Below are 25,967 nucleotides of genomic sequence, written 5' to 3'. Positions count from 1 at the left end.
ATCAGAAAGGAGAATTTAATCGTCAGGTTTTGAAATTGTGGGAAAATATGATTAGGTATTTCTGCCATTTAATATATTTTTTGAGGTAAAAGTACTAATTTTGCAATCATGGAATGTAATATACAGTATATGTTTGCAGAAGGTGAACCCATTTAGTTAATATGAAATACAATTAGGAATTGATAAGATCAAAACATGGAGACTGTTGGTTTAGTGTCCATATTAAAGAGAGATATTGATATGGAATTTGCAATAAGAAGTGTGATGCTTTGATTTATCTATACCAGTGCCAATTGTTTTGTGTTAATTGCTAATAAGCTAGAACTTAAAAGGAATGTTGTGATTGTCTCATCATGTTGAAAGTAAAAACCTTATATATTAATATTAATGAAAAGGCTTTTAAAATTATGTGTTTTGGTTTTTATAGTAATTAAGAATAGAGCCTACATGTAAAGATGTTTTTAAAATGTTTTAAAGATGTATTTGTGATGCTGTTTGATATGTTAGCATGTGGTGACCAAATACTTATTTTTTCCAATTTTTTTGCAGAGTACACATTTTGCAACCAAATTTGTGATCATGTTATATCTGTGTGAATATTTCATTACCAGTCAGTCTTTCCAATAATGTTTTATATGTGTGATGAATTTCGACATATGATCAACTGGCCATCATCCGTCCATTTTTTTATCAGGGCCTTTTTTCAACCTGTGGCAGTCTATTATGTTCCAATAATCGACCAAAGTGGATTAAGAATTCATCAAGAATATATGAAAAATGGCTTATTTACCATTGTCCGTCCATATCTTTCATTTCTTTTTCTTCCTATTGAATGGCAGAGTGGAGAGTTGGGACATAAAGGATTAAGATATATAATAATTTTATATGAATATATTCTAGGTCAACTTTTTGGACCAAATTCTTTTTTTGAAATAATGTCATCCATTAAACAGTTCTTTCAAATTAAGTGAATCATGTGAGTTCAAATATATATAATAAATACTTGTATAAATAAATATAATAAATACATGTATACGGTAAATAAATATAATAAATACTTGTACCGGTATAAATAAATGTAAGTTTATCAATATTAAAATATAACTATTTGTGTATTTTATTAGTGACTCATTGTGATGTTTTATTTTTTTTTCTTCTGAAAGCTTGAAGTTCACCCCTCTTTTCTCTCTCCCTCTACCCCCTCTCTCTCCCCGTCCCTCTCTACCTACCAACCTATCTACATGTACCTACCCATTTATTGTTATCCCTTTTCTCTCCAGGGGGATGTTTCACAAAGTCGAACTCAACTCTATAAGTTGGACTTAAATGTTATGGAGAGCCATTTGTAGCCTTAAAATGAAATATATTCATAAGCGAAAATTCAAGTGCTTTAGACTTGTCATAAATTCCACATCAAGAACATTAAATCTCCCAATATGATAGAAAATATGAATGATCTGAATCAACATTTTATGCCTTTTAAAATAACTTTTACCAAATACGTTCAAGGATGCTAATGGCTTTCCATAATTGTTAAGTCCAACTTAGAATCTTTGTGATACACCCCCCAAATCTATTAACCTCTCTCCTTTATAAGTATCCAACATATAGGCTTTAATTATACAAATGACAAGCAAGTTACAACTGATGTAATTGTAATTTATGTATTACTGTTTGCAAAAATATAACTTCTTTGGCATCATGAAAAAATATAATAATCAATCGATATATTCCAAGAGATTAAGTAGAGGAATAACAATAAACAGTTTTAACAATTATACATGAAGGCAGAAGCCCAATAAAGAGGAATCTTGTTTAACTAGAGCAGTATTCTGAGGACTATTTTGTATTAAAAATTTATATTAAAAAATGCTCTTTTGGAAATGCAGCTCCAGATAACATGTCTGGAACTTTAATCCTCTGCATACATCTACACAGTTTCAGAATACCTAAAAATCTTTTTACAAAGGCATAGTTTTCAGAATACTGCTCCTGTTCATAAATTGTTTAATTGCAAATTGCATATATAGGGTCTACTGACCGCTGCTATGTTGGGCAAGCATCTGGCAACCTATAAAGTTGTCAAACTGCTATAAGTGCAAACTGGGTGTCATAAGATGTTACATGTACTTAAATGGAAGTTCTTAGTGTAACACATTTGTGGTGTTCCACTCATTATTTTTAAGGCCATGACCTAGTAATTGTTAGTAACTTTTCAGGTTCATCACAGTAAAATTTAAAGAAATAAAAAATCACCATTATAGACTAATCTTAAATTTTGTCTAATATTGATCAAAATATTTCAAATCATGGATCTCCATTTTGTTTAAAACATGAAACCCATACAAATTTGGAATGATACTGCATAATTCTATCTACATATTTTTAAATAGTACTTTCAATTTGCATAATAATTCATATTGCTGTAATCCAGTACCGGTAGTCCTGATATTGACAATAAAAAAATATTATAAAAGTACATTTGCAACCACATATCACGTGATTGCATAGATGACATATCTGTTATATACAGCGCATTAACAAAAAAAATAACTAGGCAGATCTTAGCATATTGAAATATATATATCAAAACATTTAAAAGAAGTATTTTCTTCAAAAAAGACAAAAATTATACAACGGTAAAATACCATAATGTAAATCAACATTCTCAAATCTAAAATCGTTCTGTTACCAGAACTGTTCGCTGGTATAATTTCTTCTATAATTCAATGATAATTTCAATGTTACAGTGTATCATTAACATGTACCCAATGAATATGTGTAAAGTAATGGGTCATTTCATGCAGGGATTATTTAATTACATATTCGTCTTTCACTTCTTCCTCTAAAATGAGTTCAGGGCATCGTTTCATGAAACCGTCATAAATACAAGTTCACTGATATCCCATTGAAATGTGTGTTAAATCTAATTCACTCATTTAAATACATGTAGGTTGTTGTAGGAAAATAATATATAGCACACAATTATACATTTATATTTTAAGTAGACTATTATATGGCACATAATATTATAAAGGATATAGGAAATTTAGCAAGATATTGAAGTGGAGTTGACGCAATCTTTACTCAAGTACTGGACTTCTCGTTGATCTATGATGAAGTTCTTCTTCCTTTTCCTCCAAGAATTCCTCTGTAAGATTGTGCCTGGTGATGATTCCCAAGATCTAAAACAGAAATATAGCAGAAATCGTTTGAGCTGACAGAGCAAATCAAGTAAATAATTTAGAAATATAGACTAGAAAGGGGTAGATCATCAACATTATATCCTAATCGATATCTAAATCATAATCATCATCATCACCAACATCAAAATCATCATCATCATCAACATCATCATCAAGATCATCATTATCAAAATCATCATCATCAAGATCATCATCATCAAGATCATCACCACCACCACCACCATCATCATCACCATCATCATTGTCAACATAATTATCATCATCACCACCATCACCATCATTATGACTATATCATCAACATCATCATCATCATCATCATCAACATCATCACCATCAACATCACCATCATCATCCTTACCCCCATCATCATCTTCATCATCATCATCATCATCATCATCATCATCATCATCATCATCATCATCATCATCCTCATCCTCATCATAATCATCATCACCACCACCAGCCTCCTCCTCCTCCTCATCATTATAGTGATCACTTCTTTCTGATCTCACCAAACTCACAAAGAAGGGGGGTAAATCAGTGTCACTATCAAATTCATCATCACCACCACCATCATCATCACCACCATCATCATCATCATCATCATCAACACCATACTCCTCCTCCTCCTCTTCCTCCTCCTCTTTATTCTTTCTTTCTGATCTCACCTCTCCAAAGCAGTTGACGACGGGCAGGTGTCTCAGTCCCATGGTGCGGAAGAGATTGAAGACCTTGGGGGCGGGTGTGTCCGGGTAAACGGTGTACGGGCACGTCGTCATGTACTTGCTGACATCCTAAAAATAGGAGTGACCCAGGTAGAAATAGGAGTGACCCAGGTAGAAATAGGAGTCACCCAGGTAGAAATAGGAGTGACCCAGGTAGAAATAGGAGTGACCCAGGTAGAAATAGGAGTGACCCAGGTAGAAATAGGAGTGACCCAGGTAGAAATAGGAGTGACCCAGGTAGAAATAGGAGTCACCCAGGTAGAAATAGGAGTGACCCAGGTAGAAATAGGAGTGACCCAGGTAGAAATAGGAGTGACCCAGGTAGAAATAGGAGTGACCCAGGTAGAAATAGGAGTGACCCAGGTAGAAATAGGAGTGACCCAGGTAGAAATAGGAGTGACCCAGGTAGAAATAGGAGTGACCCAGGTAGAAACTTGGATTACATTGAAGAATCATCTCCTGAGTAGCCAATAGGGTACAAACTAATTATTCATCCTTTTAATGTCTATCTGTACTACTTTACAGAAGGGATTAGACCACCCTGCATGGTCACTGACAGGTGGTTATCTCATCAAATCAGTTCTCACTTAACATAAGAAAAAGAGGATCATGGGGACCAATTGTCACTGATAAGGCATTGTTTGCTATATAGAGGGCACAAGTAGCTATAAGTAGTGCAGTGGGGCTTTAAATCCCTCTTCTTGATCTACATCAAACAGTTCGTCTGCTATCTGAAATTCTAAATGGTCCAATAATCACATAATCATCATCAAATGATTGGTAGACCTTATGGATGGTAGATGAAATGGGCATTAGACAAACTGGGAATTAGATTGTCTGGTGAATAGACTGACTGGTTATTTGGCTAAATGGACAATAGACCAAATGGGTAGGAGACTAATGGGGGATTAGACCAAATGGAAATTAGATCAAATGATTATGATACCATGTGGATAGTAATAATAATAATAATATTCCGTGTTTATATAGCGCTCAATACATTGATCCAACAATGTGCCTAAGCGCTTTACAGATATATTATTACCCCGGTCATCGGATTCAGGCTTACCCGCACACAATGTATGCACATTTTCCACTCCCTGGGGAGCATTCCAGCCAGTCGCCATTTTACAAGCGCACACTTGCTCGTCCAACCACATGAACTTTCGAATCCTACCGGGTACCCATTTAACACCTGGGTGGAGAGTAGCAAGTGCAGGTAAATATCTTGCCAAAGGATATTAGTGCAGTGTCGGGATTCGAACCCTCGACCTTCGCATCTCCAGTCAAGCGCCTTGAACCACTTGACCACGACACTCCCAAACTGGTTGTAGACCAAATGGCAATAAACTGTACTTACCACTATCTTGTTTGCATTGATGTTAGTGACATCAATGTCGTAGATGTCTAAATATCTTGGGTACCTGGCTACCATATCTTCATAGGTAACGTGAGGCTGGCATGAACTCTGTGAAACAAAAAGAAAGATAATAAATACATATCAAATTAGGAACGAAACTATCCATGATGGAATACATGTGCGAATGCGTTAATGAACGACTAATCCTGGGTTTTAACTTAATCACAATAAACCATGTGATCCACAGTCTGGTGATCCGCTAGACCATGAAATTTCTCGGTAACATCTAAAACTAAAATAACATTAAAAAATATACTTACAGAGACATTTTCAGGATAGCACGCCCCATGCTGCAGGAGGGTCACCAAGTGGTCTCGGAGTAGAAGACCATGGAAGGTCAAAGGTCGATATTCATCCTGGAAAACCTGATCATTCTCAGCAGCAGATCCAGGATTAGAGTCCTCAGTGGGTTGATCAGAGGTAGAGCTGGTAGAGGTAGATCAGAGAATGAATTCATTCATTGCCAGTAGTCTTAATGCAGGAGTCATAATTTTCTTATTAATTATCCGATTTTGCTCAAACTTTTTTTGATTGGTTTTTCTGAATTTTCTGCTTCTATTGAAAGTAATTTATTTTTGGAGTGGATTTTTACTCTAATAGTACCAATTTGGTTTCATCAAGAAAATGGCCTATTGCATGATCTACTATATACCTACCTAGGAGTGGCATCACCTGATTCTGAGTGAAACCGTCGTCTTCCAGAGGTCACAGAGAGTTCATTGGTCTGAGGGACGCCACTCATGAGGACAGACTGGCCCCTCAGCTTCCTTTCTCCCGCCCTCGTCAGAGTTGCATTCTGGGAATAAAAGTGACAACAATGACACGTATTACACAGGATCAATCTAAGGGTGTTTTATCCAATACATACTACTGACTACATCAAAGCTTGGTAAATTTAACTAGGAAAATTAAAATTTATTTTAATAAAAACCTTTGATTTCATTTTCATCTCAAATACCTATTGCAATCATATGCCTTTTTCTAAACATCAAAAAACAAAGTTGGTAGAGCAAAAGGACCCAGCCTGCATATAAATCCATAAATATATAAATCCCACACATTTTCCAGCATGCAGTGTCTAAAATCAGGAATATTAACTTACTCAAGAAATAATACAAACTTGGTCAATTTAATTGGAAACTTAAAATTCATTTAAAAAAAACATTTAATTTCTATTTCAATCTCAAATACCTATTGCAATCTTATGCCTTTTTCCAAATATCACAGAACGAAATTGGCAGAGCAAAGAGGATCGAACATGCATAACGTACCTTGAACATCATGTTCCTGCTCGTCACTGCATCAGCTGACCTCTTGACCTTTAGCCTGGGTGCTGTTTCCGTGACGACAGGGAAGGCATGATGGGTGGTGGTTCGTAGGATATTGATCAGTGAGTGGACGCGGGTGTGGGGGTAGATGTAGACCAGGTCAGGCTCCATGACATCATGGGCGCGAAGTCTATGGAAAAAAAATTATCATAAAACATGGTAGTGGAAGTGTTGAGATCTAGTGGATAAGGCACCAGAATAGTGGATTTAAGTACTGCAGGGCACAGGAACGCTCTTTGGCAGGACGTTTATCTATATTTGCCAAACATGACCCAGGTGTTGACACAGAGAGAGAGAGAGAGAGAGAGAGAGAGAAACGTAGACCAAGTCTGGCTCCATGACATCATGGGCGCGAAGTCTATGGTAAAAAAATTATCATAAAACATGGTAGTGGAAGTGTTGAGGTCTAGTAAATCATACCTGCCAACCTTTCACACTGAGCAAAAGTTAAGAATTTCTCTGAAGGCAAAATTTAGGGGTATATACAGTCTATTTTGTTTACTTTTCACAAAGAATATTTCAGAAAAAGAGAGGAATCAAGGGTTCAAAACAGTCAGTAGCTTGAGGACCAAAAAATGGAATCATTTCCCCAAACTGATAGGAATGGTTGGCAGCTATCATGAGTCACTAGAATAGTGGATTTGGAGGTTTGGGGTTTGTATCGCGGGGCACATGTGTCATGTACGACCTTTGGCAGGACATTTATTACCTACATTTGCAATACATGACCCAGGTGTGGACAAAGAGAGGGACAGAGAGGAAAAGAAAGAGAGAGAGAGAGATGAAGAGAGAGAAAAAGCTTCAGTCAAACTGTCAGGGGTATAATATCTACTGGTAATCAGAAATCAATGTACTGACATTTGGTTATAATTATTATTGAAAAAAACATTTTCAATTCATTGCTTTTCCATCTGAATGCTGTTTTCTTCTTAGGAGTTAGAGCATTCCTTTTAACAACTGTTTTCTCTCTAAAAAAATGTTTAGATAGGGGTGCACATTTCCGATAATGAGATTGTATTTAAAAAGCTGAATTACCTTTCAATTTTTCTGTTGGTCTCCCATTCTAGGAGTGGCACCCCTCTGAGCTTGATATGGATGTCATAGAGACCTTGGTTGAAGAGATCCCCTGACCACTTGGCAACCTGATAAAACAATGAAAAAGATGGAACAAGTTAATTTTATCCATTATAATAATAATAACAATATATCAAATTTATATAGCGCTTAATACAAAGTTTCAAAGCGCTTAAATTGAATCCATTAATTGAATTATCTTGTATATCCTGATGCCTTTCTCCTCAAAGATAAAGATAGGTTCTGTTATTATATGATTGTTGTGAAAATGTCTGGAAGCAATAAGCCAGTTCACGGTTGCAGTCTGGGCATGCTGAGCAGATAAAGGTCACTGCAGACCAATTTTTGAAATACACGGGGACAAAATTCTGGATACCTGCTCATGAAAGTTATGTAATCATTATGCATATATGCACAAGCAGTGCACTCCATGATACACAAGTGGAAGCATTCATTGAAAAGGGGAAACAAAGGCTATTTATGTAGCACCTCCATCGCTGTAGGAGTGATTATTTCAAAATGTACAAAGTAGGACCTCTTCATGTTTTGAAGATCTATGGATATTCGGGGTCATTTGGGACATGTGCTTACTGTGAACTGGTCTATTGGGAAAGCTGCTTGCTCATGTAGTATAATAAGGTTTTGGAAATATGTTCAATTAATGAAAAGAAATCAAAATGCACTGCACTCAAAAATGTGGCATGATGGAGAGTTTGGTCTAATTTCTATTTCTTGTTATGTTATGGTTATGAGTGCATTTGAACAACAATCTCCTTCATGGGGACATTTCTACTACAATATTCTAAACTGATATTCAAAGAATTAGAAAGCTCAATTTTTTTTTTTTTTTTAAACACCAGAACTACACTTTCTCCCTAACATCTGCATGCTTAATCTTGATAAACTTCAAATGCTGCATAGGCCTGTCCTCATCAGCTCAAGTTTGCCAAATAACCTACTATTCTCAGACTCGGGATATTATCCTGAAGCTAAAAATTGCGTCTTCACCAGACTGATACGCTCACCACAAACTAGCTCGGATAGGCGCCAATTAGCCTGCTTTTTCCAAAATATCCCGCTATTCTGGAAACAAGACTTATATTTCTCGGGATATTTTCTCGACCATATATCCCGCTAATTGCAACTGCGGACTGACGCTAATTAACTTATTAATTTGCGATCGGGAAAGTTAAAATAGCAGGTTATTTGGCAAATTAAACTGGAGCTGATGAGGACAGGCCTTGCGCTTCAGCTATTATAAGCACCAATAGACAGACAACAACCTGACCATAGCATTAATTCTCACCATGAGTGTGACCATGATTGGAAGACCATAGCTGATCTCATTGGTAGACTCAATCATGATGACCGTTAGGCTGATCGTCATACGAACCACACCCCCGAGGAAAGCCGCAGACCCAACCAGTGCAAAGGTTCCCGAGTAGATCCTTGTGTAGGATAAGTAACTGCAACGGAAGAAACACATTATTGTTGCCGATTTGAAGAACAGTCTGTAATAGTCCAAAAAGATCCCTGTCCTGAAAGGAGGGTTAAAACACCAATGTACTTTTCTTTCAGCTGCCTTTGGGTCACCTATAGGAGGCGTTCTGTTCAGCTTAGAAGAACTGTTCATCACCAATTTAGAGTGAAAATCTTAGTCATGAGATGCCTGAAATAGAATATGTTCTCTTTGCCAAGAATAGTGCCATATTATCTTTCTGTCTACAATGCAACTTTCTTTCTTTCTTTTTATCCTTCTCACTTCATCCACTATTTTCAAAAAGATATATTGTCATTATTTCTAGGGAAATTAAACTTCAGTTCTCCATTATCTCAACCGTTGCCCGGAGTTTGTATTTTTTCTTAGACAAGGCACTTATGTGCAGTTGTCTCTCTGGAGCTAGGTATACTATTAAAATGGGGACATGGTATGTTCTAAATTATAGGAGAATCAAGACCATTGACATGATTCGATAGAGTCAAGTTTTTTCAAGCTCTCCAAGAAGCCTCTAGCTAGCGTTACTCTGACCCTAGTGTTGTTCAGTTAAGTTTCAAGTGAGTTACCTTTTCAATGCATTTCCTACAAAGCGCCCATAGGCAGCTCCGCACAGCAAGCAAGGTACAAATAGTCCACTGGGTACTGCTGATCCGTACGTCCAACAGGACAGGAAGAAGAAATACATGAAGAACAGCCCGAGGGACTGAAGGCTAAAAGTACCTAGGAAGGAAGATGGAGAGAAGAAAGAGATTTGGTTACTTTTATACAGCAAGGTACAACTACGATAGACCACAGGGAAAGGCCGATTGTACGTCAAACAGCATAGGAAGAAGAAATACATGAAGAACAGCCCGAGGGACTGAAGGCTAAAAGTACCTAGGAAGGAAAATGGAGAGAAGAAAGAGATTTGGTTACTTTTATACAGCAAGGTACAACTACGGTAGACCACAGGGAAAGGCCGATTGTACGTCAAACAGCATAGGAAGAAGAAATACATGAAGAACACGGCCGTTAGATGGTAAAACGCTCTAACTCGAAAATCGCAGTTCTGAGAAAAATGACTTTGAAGTTTAGAGGTTTCAGCTTTTTTAGGAGATGGGTATAATCCATTTTTAGCAATGGGACAAGAAGAAGCATATTAAACACTGATAACTGAAGAATTTTGTGCTTATTTGGGGTTTTAATCATAACATAAATGAGATTTTTGTGCAGATAGACTGTTTAACCACAGCACATGAATACACTCCCACTACACATCATAAAGGTAAAATGGTCTATCTTCTAGACAGACCATAAACACTATTGCCATACTACTAACTCGAAGATAGACCATTTTACCATCTGACAGCGATGATTAAAAAATCTCAATTCAGAAGGTTAAAAGGTTTATGTAACCTTGTAGCTCGTTTTACCCCCAAACGATATTACCGGCAATGGGCTAATTCAGAGATAGACCGTTTTACCATCAAATCTGAAGGAAAAATACAAAAAAGTACCAAGATAGCGGAAATTATCTTTAAAAGAAGACATGATGGGATTTTCTTGATAGCCCCATTGGAAATAGCGCCCTCACATTACCCGGAAAGTGAATTTACCTCAAAAAGTCAAAATTTCGAGTTAGACCGTTTTACAATCTGACGGCCGAACAGCCCAAGGGACTGAAGGCTAAAAGTACCTAGGAAGGAAGATAGAGGCAACAACAGAGACTTGATTACTTTGTCTTCTTCTTCTTCTTCTTTGGGTTAAGTCTACCTCCTTCACAGTTGAGGATTCTTGCAGACCGATTAGTGTGTGTGTGCTTACGAGAGCCAGGTGCATGGTGCAATGGTATTAACATGGTGCAATTAAATAAAAAGTTCCAGGACTTAGTTGCGGCCTCCCGTCAGGCATTGACGGATGTGGCACAACCTGTTCCTGATGGCAGGTTATTCCACCTCCTCACAGTCCTGGGAAAGAAGGACTGCTTATGTTGCTCAGTTCTTGAACGGGGGACTTGCATGGTAGCTATGTGCATGGGAAGCAAGGAAGGCACAAATAGACGACAGGTATTTTTTTAGGTAGACTGCTTCTCATTTCCTTTCAGGCAGAGCCCCAGTAAGAGTTTGTTTTCACTATTAAATCAGATGATGTAAGTACAGCTACAATCCAATACAATAATCTCTCACGCGGAGCTGCAAGGCTCTGTCCAAGTTTTAACGAGAGAAACAAAATGGGGGTCGTGATACCCCACCTGAATTACATTGGTTCCTGTGTTATAGTGGTGGGGTATATTTTTAACGAGAGCTTTTCGTAATGTAGACGTACCCTCCTGGTGGAAGAGTTGCTTGATGGCTTCCTCCTGGGGGTTGAAGAAGAGGGTGGCCATGTCATTGTAATAACCTTCAGGGCAGAAATAAGTCCTCACAGAGGAGCCGATCTCAGCAGGTGATGTCGAATTCTAGATTCAGAAAAAAAACAAGAGAAAAACGAAATGAAAAGAAAAAAAAGTGACAATATTCACTTCCAATATCCACAAACTATCTGCCATATCTAAATGACTCCTTCTACAACTCCAACCCCCCCCCCCCTCCAATTTTTTTCTTCTTATTTACGTTATAATCACAAAGAATTTAAAGGCCCACTGCACTACTTGTAGCTACTTGCGCCCTCTATATAACAAACAATGACTAATCGGTGTCCATTGGTCCCTCATAATCCTCTTTTTCTTATGTTAACTGAGAGCTGAGTTGATGAGATAACCACCTGTCCAGTGACCTTGCAGGGCAGTCTAATCCCTCCTATAAACTATGGCAGATAAGCTTTAAAAGATATAAACCTAGGGAATTTCAATAGCATCGTGCACCAGAGTGTATAAGAGTTTGCGAACGCACCATGTAAGGGTAGCCCTGAAGTGAACTGTTTAGGTATTCTTTCAGTAAAAGTTCTGAAAAGAACTGTCATTTCGGATCATCCATCAAAAAGTGCGAACGTGAAGGTGACATACATGTACCTCATTCGAGCATGGGATATTCTATGAGGCATTGAAATTGCCCGAGTTAATTCTCAAAAGTTGTTGCCATATATAGTGCTTTCATCGTGTATAAACCCAGGTCTGAATCCCCGAAGGACATATATTTTTACCCAAGTTTCACACCAACATAAATATTCATGTCTAATGAATGGCCGCTATATATGCATGTACAGGCTTATTAAAAATTCAATTCCATGATTTAAACCATCTTTCATATTTAAACCTTCTAAAATTTCAGTTGGAAATTATTTTTTTTAGAAATTGACAGAAACTTTCTTGTCCATCTACCACTGGCATTCAGATCATTAGCATGAAAAGTAGTCTCCCCATTCAATATCCATTTTGTCTGTCTGTGTGTGCCTCTCTCTGTCTCTCCCTCCCTCCTTTTCTCCCTCTTTCTCCTTCTCCACCCCCTCCCTCTCTCTTTCTATATCTTTCATATCTGTCCATGCTCTGTTTCGGTTCTTCTTTCCTTTCGTTTTTCTCATAATAAATAAAAACAACGAATACAGTGGAATAAAATTGCAGTTATCATTTAAGTGAGTTCATAAATCTCCGTAAAAAACACAATCTCCCTGTGCTACCGTATTCACCTACCGATGCTGGAAGCAGCTTACACTGTCCCATCGTCATGGCAGCAAGAAAAGCGACAAGAGTTGTAACCAAGGCAACAAGGACTGCCTCCAAAACCCTGTTGCAGGGGAGAATATAAAATGTTCATAAAACTTGTGAATTAAAACCATATAGAAATTTGTAAAAAAGAAAAAAAAGAAAAGAAACAGGCAATACTCAATAAAAGCACTAATTATATTTGATCATAACTGTATTTATAATGCTTTTCTATCTGTACATATTTCCTTCATGGTTTAAAAATAGGTCTGAGAGTGAACATAATGATGGAATTTAGTGAATACTAAAAATCTGTACCATGTATGGTCCTCAGTGGTGATTATTCCCCATTTAGTTCAACTTCAAAAAGGGGTTCCTACACTGTTTGGCTTGAGGTGTAAGAATTATTTCATGTCTATATATTGCATAAAATATGACATTTTTTAGAGTGCTCAACTGCCTACGACATGGTAATACCCTAGTCACATCAACAAGACCGACGCGAGACCAAACAAAAATATTATATATTACATCTAGGGTCAAGAATTAGTCAATTTGGAGTCGGTCTAAAGTCAGTTTGGCGGTGTGACTAAGGTTTGAGGGTTTACACATGCAAAGGATTATTACTGATTTTATAGAAAGATTTTTTTTTACTGAAAGCAATATAATCGCCCATAAGATAACAGTCTCTATTTTCTTTTTGGAGTTTGGATAACACTGTAAAGATATCATTGATGAATATTCCAACCGACTGATTAGGCGGTCTATACATATATATAGATACATGTAGCTCCGATTAGAATATTTTTGTACACTCACCTAGCAACTTTACGTCTCATAATTGCTGATTTTATAGAATTTTTTTTTTTACTGAAACCAATAAAATTCCAAATGAGATAACAGTCTTTATTTTCTTTTTGGAGTTTGGATACCACTGTATAGATGTCATTCCAATCGATTGATTAGGCTGTCTATACATAGCTCCAATTAGAATATTTTTGTTTGCTCACCTAGCAACTTTACGTCTCATAATTGCTGATTTTTATAGAAATAATTTGTTTACTGAAAGCAATATAATCACCTATAAGATAACAGTCTTTATTTTCTTTTTGGAGTTTGGAAAACACTGTATATCATTGATGAATATTCTAACCGATTGATTCTACAGTCTATACATAGCTCCAAATAGAATATTTGTGTACACTCACCTAGCAACTTTACGTCTCATAATTGGATTCTGCAGACGACACACCGTGATGAAGGTATTGATGGCGTTGAAGAGCGCCCCCAACAGCCCGCCAACAAAGCCCATAGCGATGAAGATGAGCAAATCAAATGCCGTCCACAAATTGCATTTCCCTGAACCACACTGAAGAATATTGATAAGGATATTAGTGTTACATTTTTAAATTTCTCAGCGATTTATATAAATTATATACAGTCAAACCTGTCTATAGCAACTGCACAAGGAAAACACAAAAAGCTGGTCTTGGCAGACAGGTTCCTTCAGTACCGTACATGTTTCAATGCATTTTCAAGGGAAACAAAAACTGTGGTCTTTGTAGACAGGTGGTCACTAAGCAGGTTTGACTGTAATTCATTATTAAAACAGTCACTGGATTTATCAACACATGTATATCACTGTGAAAGAAAAGAAATAACTTCCGCCAGATGAGGAGGCAAATTAAAGTTCCGTCTTTCATTTAGATCTTTAGTAATTCTAAAAAGCTATGAGTGTGAAAAGTTAATAATCACATAACAAGTTGATCTCAAAGGAGGTGGTCTTTATTTACAGGGTCCTTTAGTACATGTTTCAATGAGAAACTATTTTCAAGGGAAACAAAAAATGTGGTCTTTGTAGACAGGTAGTCTACAATGCAAGACTTCAGGACAATAGATGGACAAATCGTTTGACAGAATGGCAACCAAGGATGGGAAAGAGAAGAAGAGGAAGGCAGAAGAGAAGATGGAGAGATGGGAACGGTCACTTGGACTAGGATAGCTAGAGACAGAAGAAAATGGAAATGTTATGAGGAGGGCTTTGTCCAATGTCTGGATGAATTAAAGCCTGATAGATAGATAGATAGATATTCTTTCTATACAGGTGGTTGCTAAAGCAGGTTTAACTGTACCAGTCATCTCTCACCTTGAATAATCCAAAGTCGATAAGTCCCGGCTGGCTGAGTCCGCCCCACTCCCCGAGGTTGATTCCAGACATGAGGAAATTGAGAGCAAAAGTGGCACACATCGCACAGAAAAACTTGGGAGAGAAATACAAAGGCATGAAAAGGAATATTTGCAGATCGATTCATGATTTTTAAAAATGAACTCAGAATAGAAAACAATATAATTATTGACCTTTTGCATCACCCTCCTTTTTCTCCTAAAACGACTAGGTTTCTTGAATGGTGTACTTTGCACAAAACTGCAGAGTAGACTAATCAGTGCAAATGTCATTTATGGATTGTAACACACAGCGTTAAAGGTAACACAAGTTTCGGTACGGGGTCATGAATTTGGTTCCAATGAACATATTGGAAGCATATGCGATCCTACCACCATCAGTGATCGTTGTCGTGATTGAAATCGGGTCTAAAGTTATGAAATTGTAAATAATAAACTATTTATGTCGTATAGCTCCCTCTCAAGGTCAAGATATTAATTAAGCTATAAAACAGTGTTTCTTGACTAAAATCGACCGACTAGCTATTCCCATTTGGAAAATATATACCACAACTACACATTCTGAGATTTTCATGGTCGCAGCTATAATTGTGCGGCCCTAGGCGCTATTTGAAATTTATCAAGATTTACTGGGAGCACCGGTAAATTTTTATATTCAATATTTCTCGAAAGCAGAAGTGTTTTAGTGGCTAAAATTTCTATTGCTTATAATACATCCACAGGGACATCCAAATATATCAAAATTGTAAAGAATCACTATCCACCCAATTTTCAAAATTTCCCAAAACTTTGTATTACCTTTAACATCTGTCCAAGCTGTCATAGGAAATTATTAGCAGGGGGAGTGGTGAATTTTATGTCTTCTATTCATTATTATAGATAACCTTTGGTGTAATTAGTCCCCTTTAACTCATTATTATGCCACTGAACAAAATCTACAAGTGCCACATTGTTTGGGGTAATATTTGCATACATGCCAACTGATTAAAGAGGAACATTCCTCTTTTTGGGAGAAGATAATTATCATTTTAATGCAGGTGTTCCTCTTCCTGTACAAATTTGTCTGTAGTATTGAATAGGAGAGTTAGGATTGTTCCTCTTTTTTTTGAAAATAGCATAATTTGTACAGATTTCTGATTTTCAAATGTTGGCATGTATGCATTTGCATGAACCGATGTATGCAACAAGGCTAACAGTGCAGGTAGTCTAGTTTGTTCCGTCGGTGGACCAAAGATGGGAAAATGTTAGGTACGTAAGGATATCGGAAGCTTGACTTACTGTTCTCCAAGTCAACGCTTGGTTCCAAAACGATGAACCTTCTTCCAAGCTGAACAGAACGCCCCCTATAGGTGACCCAAAGGCAGCTGAAATAAAAGTACATTGGACTAAATTGATTGCAGATTGTACTTCAAATTGGCAACAATAATGTGTTTCTTTAAAAGCTACATTGTTCTAATAAAACGCAATGTCTCTCAAAACATTATACATGGGCTTGAATTTAAGGATTTTAAGGCTGTTCTTGCTTGTTGAAATTTCGGACGTCAGATGCAATGTGGTCATATAACAAAATTGGACACAATGCGTGCAGATATATTTTGCTCTTTAACTTTCAATGCATCTGGTAGATGTTTTGGGGACTCTGATTTAAAGCCCCACTGTACTACTTGTAGCTGCTTGCTTCCTCTATATAGAAAGCAATGTCTAATCAGTGACCAGGTCCTCCATGATCCTCTTTTTCTTATGTTAATTGAGAGCTGAGTTGATGAGATAGCCACCTGTCAGTAACCTCCTAGCCAAACTAGTACAGACAGGCTTTAAATTACTGAGCCAAACCAGAAAATGTGGAATGCTTGTCCCATCATGCCTGACAGCTGGGGACCTCAATGTTTTGTCATACATAACAAATGGCGACCTTTAGCAAGATTGATGCAAGAATCATTCATAAATAATTTAGCAGCAAACTTTTATCATGATCCCATATGCTAAGATATCTTGCATATGCATTTCCTTCATGAAATTCCATGAATTGATTCTGTAACAAAGAGTACTACACTTTGTGGAGTAGTGTAGAATCTTTTTTGGTGTGTCCTGGACCCTGTTTTATAAAGAGTTACCATTGATCCAAATCAATCGCAAGTCCTCCAATTAATCGCAAGTTTGCAGTCTCCTATGATTTTACATAGTTGCGATTGATATCAACTCTTTGTAAGACGGGACCCTGGAAACCCGACTTGTGTATGGTTTCGATCAATATTAAATGGATACTAACACAAAAAGATCTTCGTATACCCATCTGTTAGGAATTTACTGTTTCTTTTATGCGGTAAATGTCTATAGCATGATCTTCATTTGCATATGGTTAATGACACAATGATGATTCATTAACTAACCTGCTACCCCTGCTGCTGCTCCGCCTGAAACAAAGTCTCTTTTATCTCTGATGGAAAAAAATGGTTGGACAGATCACAGTAAAAATAATGTGACTTGATCAGAAAAATGTTGCACTGAATCATTTCAGAACACAGAACTTTATTTATTCTATTATTTATTCTATTTGGTATTGTAGAAACATGTACCATACATGCAAGAAACCAGTGATTTGTTTTCAAGCCCTGATTATGTCATAAATAAATGAATTAAAACAATTTACCTAACACAAAAACGAAATATTATTACTACATCATTTTATGCTCTTTTTTATCTCTGAAAACTTATATACATAATTGTTTAGTAAAAGTACATACATTTAGTTTCTTAAAAATGCACTGAGAGAAATGGTTGATTGTTCATTCTGTCACGCATTATACAAATCACAATTATTATTCAGATATGAAAGACAACTTCTAAATAACTTTTTCAGCATCATTACAACAATTTAAAGTGCAATTAAGTATATTTATGTTCATATTTAAACATATAACCCAAGGCTTACCTATCAGTTCTAAAATATGGAAAGTTGAAGTTGAACTTGCGGAATGTGATGCTTTGGAATTGTGGGATACCTGCTCCAACAATCGCACCACTGTGAATCATCGGCCCTTCTTTTCCAACAAATATACCTGAGAGAAAAAGGACAATAATCATAATATTTGGTTTTTGTATAGCGCATATATCACATTAAATAAGGTCACTATTTCAAAGAGCTTCAGAAATTATTACCCTGGTATTTAGCTCCTGCAGCCGTTATCAGCACACAGTGCATTCCGAGGAATAATCTTACCTGCTACCCATTTACCTCACCTGTGTTGAGTGTGGCAAATGTAGATTAATGTCTTGCCAAAGGATATTGGTGCCGCAGCGGGACTCAAACTGTGGACCTTGTGATCCACAGTCCGGTGACATATCCACTCAACAACGACCTCTACAATAATTCTTCATGATGATTTAGATGGATTTCCATTACAGTAATAATGAACAAAAAGACATCAATGAAACACTGTGAATCATTCATCTGCCATTCTTTTCCACAAAGAAACCTGACAGAAAATAGAGAGATAAATCCTTTATAATGATGATAAAGATTAGTTTTAATCACTGTTAACAGAGACATAAATGAGATTTCATTTCATTATTCTCAACATGCTAAAAATATTAACAGCATTAGTTCCTATAATATCTAAGCTTTAACCTGGTGTTGGCATGGTTACCAGTCCTGATTTCAACCTTAATTGAGCTCACCTCCTGCCACACTAAAGAGTACCCCTACAGCCTTGGACACCAGTGTCTTCAGTCGGACTACATGTGGCACCTTGACACCATTCAGATAACACTTGATCTCGGGTATACCAGATCCACCAGCGATTGGCTAAAATGACAACAATAATAACATTGATGATGATTATAACTCAAATGAAAATAAAGATTAATTATTGCAATTATTGATGATGATAATGATGATGAAAACTTTTAATGAAAATAAAGATATCTATAACAATAATGCTCAACAAATTTAAAATAACCCTATACATGTAAGTGACAAAAAATACTGAAGCTCACAAGCATAAACTATAGCTCTAGTAATTGGGTGTGCTTTCAGTCTTTTCTTAAAGCAATCTACAGTATCAGTCTCACAATCATTTGGAGGAGTTTGTTCCACAACTTTGGAGCTGCTATCATTAATGTATTATCATTTCCTTTTTCGGAATGAGTATGGCAGATTCATTAGATGACCAAAGACCTAGGCAAGATGGCTTAAAGAGTACTCACAGTGTGAGGCCATTATGTTTTGCTGCCGTGACTTTTTGAGGAAGTTTGTCGCGGCATATCGGAACGTGGCTTAATATATGGAAAATAGAACTTACCTCGAGTGCCACCAACAGGCTCGCTATGAGAACAAAGGTCATGTTGAAAGCTAGAAGGATCATGAGAGGGACACCAAGGCAGCTGTACTTGGAACAATCACCCAAGTCTGAGCAGTCATTGAGTCAAGATTGTATAAACATTTGTCAAATAAAATCATTAAAAGATAATCTGGATTTATATAGCGCTTAAAGGAAACCAAAACCTTTATACTAAGTTACTTTTATTGTAAAGTTTAAGATATTTGAAAAATATCAGTGAAAATTTGAACAAAATCGGGCAAGGAATAAGGAAGTAAGAGCTTTTTTAAATTACTAGTCACTAGAGGGCGGTATTCAATTTGATGACATCATCTGTGAACAACTCTCCATGCCTTTTGTACATAAATTTTCACAATTTTTTTGTTTTCTTCATATTTATTTGTGTTCTTGATCCGACTTCATAACATGTGAAGTAGAATATCATTTTGCATTCTATATCTTGCTTTCAGGGGAGTACATTATCTCAAACACAAGAAAGAAGGAAAAACATGAAATTTGATGTACAAAAGGCATGGAGAGTTGTTCACAGATGATGTCATCAAATTGAATACCGCCCTCTAGTGAATAGTAATTTAAAAAAGCTCTTACTTCCTTATTCCTTGCCCGATTTTGTTCAAATTTTCACTGATATTTTTCAAATATCTTAAACTTTACAATAAAAGTAACTTAGTATGAAGGTTTTGGTTTCCTTTAATGCACCGATGTCAGGACGACAAGCTTGATGCTCAGCTTTCTACCAAATTATTTAGTAGATAACACTCATGATTGTGTGGTGTTGACCATTAACATTAGGTTTTGTTATATTCTGTGAAAATTTAATTTAATCATCTCCAATATTAAGGGTTACCATATAGCCTGAAACTTTAAGCTTCAATCAAGATAAATCACTGCCATAAAACTAATCTTAAGGCAAGTCTTTGTTTTTAAGTAGCATCCCAGTTATAATCAGAAATGTGAGCAGTTTACTAGTTTCATGCAATTGAAGATATCATCATATTTTGGTTGTGTTGGTTCAAGTCTATTTCTTTAAAGAAGGATACAATTATCAACTGTTCCCAGTTTCAAGTTGCTCAGCAATCCGACAAAGTAGTTGATAAATACAGCTACCTAGAGATGCAAAAAACAGACCAGAAAAGTTAGATAAAATTGTTTACACAAGATTATAGAAATGTTAAGCACATTAAGCCACAATGGTTTTCATGGTATAGTAAGCAAGGTTCAATACATCTCTATGGGTCTTTATTAATTGGTATATTATATTGAATTGCAGTATTCAGTTTAAAGGGTTCATTCTCATCGTTTTATAATGTATATTTTTCCAAAACTGTTGGGTTGGACGTTTCATTCCTCTCCAAACCTTCCAGTCTTCGGCATCCATATCAGTGAAATCAGATACCGTAATTATCTTATCTCTTCACCTAATGTATTCAATGGGTGAAAGAAGAAATGAGAGAAGAAAAATGGAACAAAGAAGAAAAAGGGAAAAGGGAAGGAAGAGAAGACTTGAAGTGAGGCCCATTTATTTGGAATAGTTTGCCAAATGACATAAAACAGTGCGATTACATGGAAATACTTCAAATATATGTGTAAGGGTTATTTAAGCGGAACAAAATGAAATCGTCATTTATTATGTAGAATAGAAAATTCAAGTTGTAACTTCCTTCTTCTTATCTTCTCCCTCTTAATATCTTCCTGTAACTGTCCTTACCTTATGCTATCTTTATCTTTCCTCTGTCCTCTGTTGTTGTGAATGTACATGTACAATGTTTTTTTTATATAAAGTAAGTTTGTATCTTGTTTATGCCAAGAATTTGTTTGGGGATCATTCTCGCTTTCATGATTTCCCACTTCCTTTTATCTTATGTTGATAATGAATAAACATGTATATTCTTTTGATGTTTTTTAAAAGAGAGTGAAATAAATAAATGACATTAAATGAAATCTTATGAGCTCACCAATCCTGTCAAGATGCCAATGGCAGCCGTCATGATCCATCGGAAGACTTCAAGATGTTGACTCGCCCAAGACGTCTTAGCCTCCAACATATCAGTATGGATTTGACTATAGCACGTATCATAGTCGAGACTCTATAGGGACATTGCAATAGCAATAGCAATAGTAATAGTAATTAGCAATAGCAAAAGTAATACCAATAGATCTAATAATAATAATAATAACAATGATAATTAAGAGTAATAATAATAATAATGATAATAAGTATTACAAATAGCTATTTATCAATACGTGTGCAATATGTAAGAGATCAGAGTACATGGCTGGCAAAGGATAACATGACATTTTCAAGCACCAGCCACCAAGGATATAGCTCAAGAATTATGATATTTGTAAAACATCTATCAATATCATGGAAATTAGGTAGTGGTCAGTGGGTCTAAAACTTAAATTACTTTTAATCCCTAATTAATGTTGATAATGTTTCAGTTTCATTAATTTTCTTTGGTTCTAATCTACCATTTTTTTTTTTGGGGGGGGGGAGTGAAAATTATTACAATATAAATCTCAATTAACACCAGCTGATAAAAAAAATTCGAGATAAAAAAAAACAGTATTCTTCAAATCAAGATTTACAGGAACCCAACATAATATACATAAATGTTGTACTTTGTGGTAGAGAATGTTAAATGCTTACATGGAGCAATTTATAAAGGTATTTTCTTGTGAGTGTAAAGAAATCAATACTGAAAATATTACTCTCAATTTAATTACATTGACAGCATTTACAGCACAGCATTCTTACATCATAGTCTTTTGTGGGTAAATGCAGATGGTGATGTCCATGTTGGCTGGATGCTACAGATTCCTAGATAAAAATAAATGGACAGAAAGAAATATATAAATGGAAACTAAGATACTGCTTAGTTTCAACTTTCATTATAAGATGTTACAGGTATTACAAAGTTTTGGTATGGGGTCATGAATTTGGTTCAAATTAACATCTTGGAAGCGTATGCGTTCCTAGAATATTCATTGATCGTTGTCGTGGTTGAAATAGAGTCTATGAAATTGTAAATAATAAACTTCTTATGTTGTATAGCTCCCTCTCAAGGTCAAGATATTAATTTAGCTATGAAACAAAATTTTCTTGACTAAAATCAACCAATTAGCTATTCCCATTATATAACACAACTACATATTCTGAGATTTTCATGGTCGCAGCTACCATTGTACGGCGATAGGCGCTATTTGAAATTTATCAAAATTTACCGGGAGCACCGGTAGATTTTTGTATTCGATTTTTCTCGAAAACAGAAGTGTTTTAGGGGCTATTTTTTTTAGTGCTTATAATACATCCACAGGGGCATCCAAATATATCAAAATTGTAAAGATTCACTATCCACCCAATTTTCAAAATTTCCCAAAACTTTGTATTACCTTTAATTTGCTTGAGAGACGAGACAGTTTTTGAATTTGATATTTTCACATTTAATTTTAAAGAAAAAAGAGAACTTTTATTTTTCTCTGAGATTTCTTCTTCTTCTTCTTTTTCTGGTTAAGTACAGACCGCCGTTGGCGTATTATCGTACAAGTGCTTGTCAAGGGCCTAGATGAATAGTGCAAGTAAAAATCTCACTACAATTACAAATTGACACTCTGTAAGACTTGATTTGAATTTGGAAAGCTCAGAGCAGAAGTGAAATGGTAAAATCATACTGTTAACTTTCACGGACGAGTGATTTAATTTTAACAATTAGACCTATTTCTTTTCCTCCTTCTCTTTCTCCTCCTCCTCCTCAAAACTCAAAACAAAACTCACACAAAAGCTCAACCCACACATAGGAGCATCACTATCCTGGCTGTGTAGTAAAAGCTGTGCTTTTGATTCTCAACATTTCAAACACCACTGTACAAAACTCAACTGATTTCACTAAAAATCGGTACTTTAGTGACAATTGATGAAACCTAAATAGCAGTAAAATACATTTTTTTTTTAACATACTGATGTTAAATAGAATAATTTAAAAATTAAAATTGTAAGTCTAGTGTCAAACTTTGCTTACAGCTGCATTGACATGATTGTGTCACAGTCTATGCAAAATTGTGTGGTGTGTATATTTGTGTATAGGTATAATATTACCCGCCTCACAGCAAGCATGCAGTGCTAGAGGTCAATACGCATTATCATTGACTCTCTAGTATGCTTTGCTGGAGTGGCTCAACCTGTAACCTCAAGTTCTTAATCTTAATCTTATTCTCCTTCTTTTTTCTCGCTCCGTCCTAGCTTCTCCTCTCCTCCTCAGAGGAAACAACACAAACACATTGAGCTCAAAGCCATGCTTAGTAAATGAATTGTTATTCTTTTCAAACAAAATAAAGAAAAACACTTAACTACTAATATTAGTAGCAATTTAATTTGAAGAGAAAAACAACATACTGTACTACAACAAAAAAAGCCACTTGTGGGACCTGATCTAAAATGAATTTCAAGATACAAATAATGTAACTTACTAGTTCTTCATCTCCTATTCTTCTTGGTTTTTGGCAACATCTAAAACACGATGTCAGGCAACAATTATGAGGTCTACGAGACATTTCATGAAGTTTTCTTAATGTTTTCTGAGTTTTCTCGCCTTTTTAGTCGAGGCGATCACACCAAAACACCAAAGTTCAATTGTTCGCTGTTTCTACTTCTAAATTTGAACTTCTCGTCGGCGCAGCTTAAGCTTGCGAACGTGTTGCGTATTCAATGGATCAGCTAAATGTGGGCGGAGACCTTTCACAGCTGTCGTCTGCTGTGTCTTCTCTTTATTTTGTTATCGGTTCGGCTTTATCCATATTTCATTTTGGAAACCTGAAATGTTGACTAATTTTCTAAAATTATCCAAAGCTACAATTGAACTAAGAACTTATTCTATTCAGCTCTGTCTGCTTTGAAATGAAAAAACAAAAGAAGAAGATTATTGTTATTTGTTTATTTATATTCTTTCAGTATTATCCTGACAGGCCTATAGCTGTACGAATCATTGGTTACAAATACAGAGGAAATTGAACAAAGTTTAAATAAGTACACTTCATATCATGGATCATTTGTTGGTGTTTTTTAATTTGTTATACACCATGATATAAGGGTAGATATTTGACAAGCTTATATAGTATGATATACGTCCTAAAACTGTTTTACTAATCTTTACACGATATCGTGATTGCGCTGGAGGAAGAACAAGAAGAAGAAGAAGAAGGTACACGATAATGCGTCCATATACAGAGCACGCTTGAAAAATAAATGAATAGATAAATAAAACAAATTTATTAATAAATCACTGAATGCCGGATCCTAAAAACCAGACCATACCCCCCCCCCTCTCTCTCCCTCTCTCTCTCTCTCTCTCTCTCTCTTCCAATTTCTTTGTTAAACAAGGCCTTATAATTGCGCTCATATTTTCATTTTATCATTCGGCTCTCCTTTGTAAAAGCTAGATTTGCTCGTCTTTTGAACACATTTTCTCCCACAATGATCCATGATCACTTCACATCCCATCTTTAATAGTCAAGATCACATGACGCAGATGAATCAAGTGACCTAGCAATCACACCATTCCGCGCCATACCCCTCCCACCCCTCTCTCTCCCTCTCTTTCTCTCCCTCTCCCTCTCTCTCGCTTCCAATTATTTTCCTTATACACCTAGTGGCTGTCTTTTTCAAATAAGGCCTTGCGCTCATATTTTCATTTCATCTACCTCTCCTTTATTAAAGCTAAAATGACAAATTTGCTCATCTCTTGAAATTTGAACACATCCCCCCCCCCCACAATCAGGGGCGGCGATCCCGGGGGGGGGGGGACGGGGGAACACGTCCCCCCTCAATTTTTTTAGGGGGGATCGTCCCCCCCCCTGAAATTTGAAAAAGTGCATAAAGTAGATGTATTGCGAATACTAACTAAAGACTGCAAACACACTTTTAGGCTCTGGAGGGCCCAAGAGTGCAGCGTTTAGACTAATAAAATGCAAAAATCTTCTAGCTCGGTCGCTACGCTCCCTCGCAAAATATCCTTTACAATGCACAAGTAAATATTGTCAAAAATCTGTATTCCGTTGGTATCACCGTGATACCCACTAGCGTACTGATGTGGCGAGGGGCGGGGGGGGGGGGGGCATTTGCCTCCCCCAAATAAAACTCAAACTTGTTTTATTTCTAATTCGATACCCGTGGTTTACAAATGTCACCTTTGTGTAAATTATACGTCTTTTTGCGTTTGTTGGACAATGAAAAATTCCCAAATTTACAGTCAGGCAAAACATATGCTAATTAAGAAGTCTACATGTTAGGGCCAACGGAACGGCAGGGCTCGAGGGCTCGAGCTCCCCCTCCCCCCAACCCCCCCCCTCCCCCCAGCTTCCGGGGGCTCTGGACCCCACCAAGGGATCCAGGGTGGACCCCTGAATGCTCATCTTACCGTAATTTGATTTGAGGCTCAGCCCCCTGAACCCCACAATATTAGTGACCTGCCAGTTTCACTAATAAGGTGTCAAAAATCTGCTCATCTAAACGTAATTAAATGCCTAAAACCCCTGAGCTTCCGGGGGCTCCGCCCTTGACCCCCGCTAGGGCTTTGC

At 36.5% G+C, this 25,967-nt stretch overlaps 1 protein-coding gene across 1 annotated transcript; it reads right to left on the bottom strand.

Annotated features, from left to right (window-relative positions):
- Positions 1 to 2,758: 2,758 nt before the first annotated feature.
- Positions 2,759 to 24,024, bottom strand: LOC105442116 (chloride transport protein 6-like). The gene is made up of 22 exons (XM_030979137.1): positions 23,862 to 24,024; positions 22,153 to 22,215; positions 21,350 to 21,481; positions 20,435 to 20,501; positions 19,356 to 19,462; positions 18,733 to 18,859; positions 17,987 to 18,113; positions 17,445 to 17,491; positions 16,333 to 16,418; positions 15,017 to 15,130; positions 14,079 to 14,239; positions 12,859 to 12,952; positions 11,556 to 11,688; positions 9,818 to 9,971; positions 9,060 to 9,219; positions 7,715 to 7,821; positions 6,623 to 6,809; positions 6,008 to 6,147; positions 5,612 to 5,777; positions 5,292 to 5,399; positions 3,875 to 4,000; positions 2,759 to 3,185 (listed from the first exon to the last, which is right to left on the bottom strand). Exons 1-22 carry the CDS (start codon positions 23,943 to 23,945, stop codon positions 3,084 to 3,086), a joined length of 2,592 nt encoding a protein of 863 aa, XP_030834997.1. The 5' UTR covers positions 23,946 to 24,024; the 3' UTR covers positions 2,759 to 3,083.
- Positions 24,025 to 25,967: the final 1,943 nt, after the last annotated feature.

The sequence above is a fragment of the Strongylocentrotus purpuratus genome, unplaced genomic scaffold, assembly GCF_000002235.5.
Source record: "Strongylocentrotus purpuratus isolate Spur 01 unplaced genomic scaffold, Spur_5.0 spur5_contig_816, whole genome shotgun sequence".
NCBI classification, from domain to species: Eukaryota; Metazoa; Echinodermata; class Echinoidea; order Camarodonta; family Strongylocentrotidae; genus Strongylocentrotus; species Strongylocentrotus purpuratus.
This window is presented reverse-complemented; position numbering and strand designations above follow the sequence as displayed.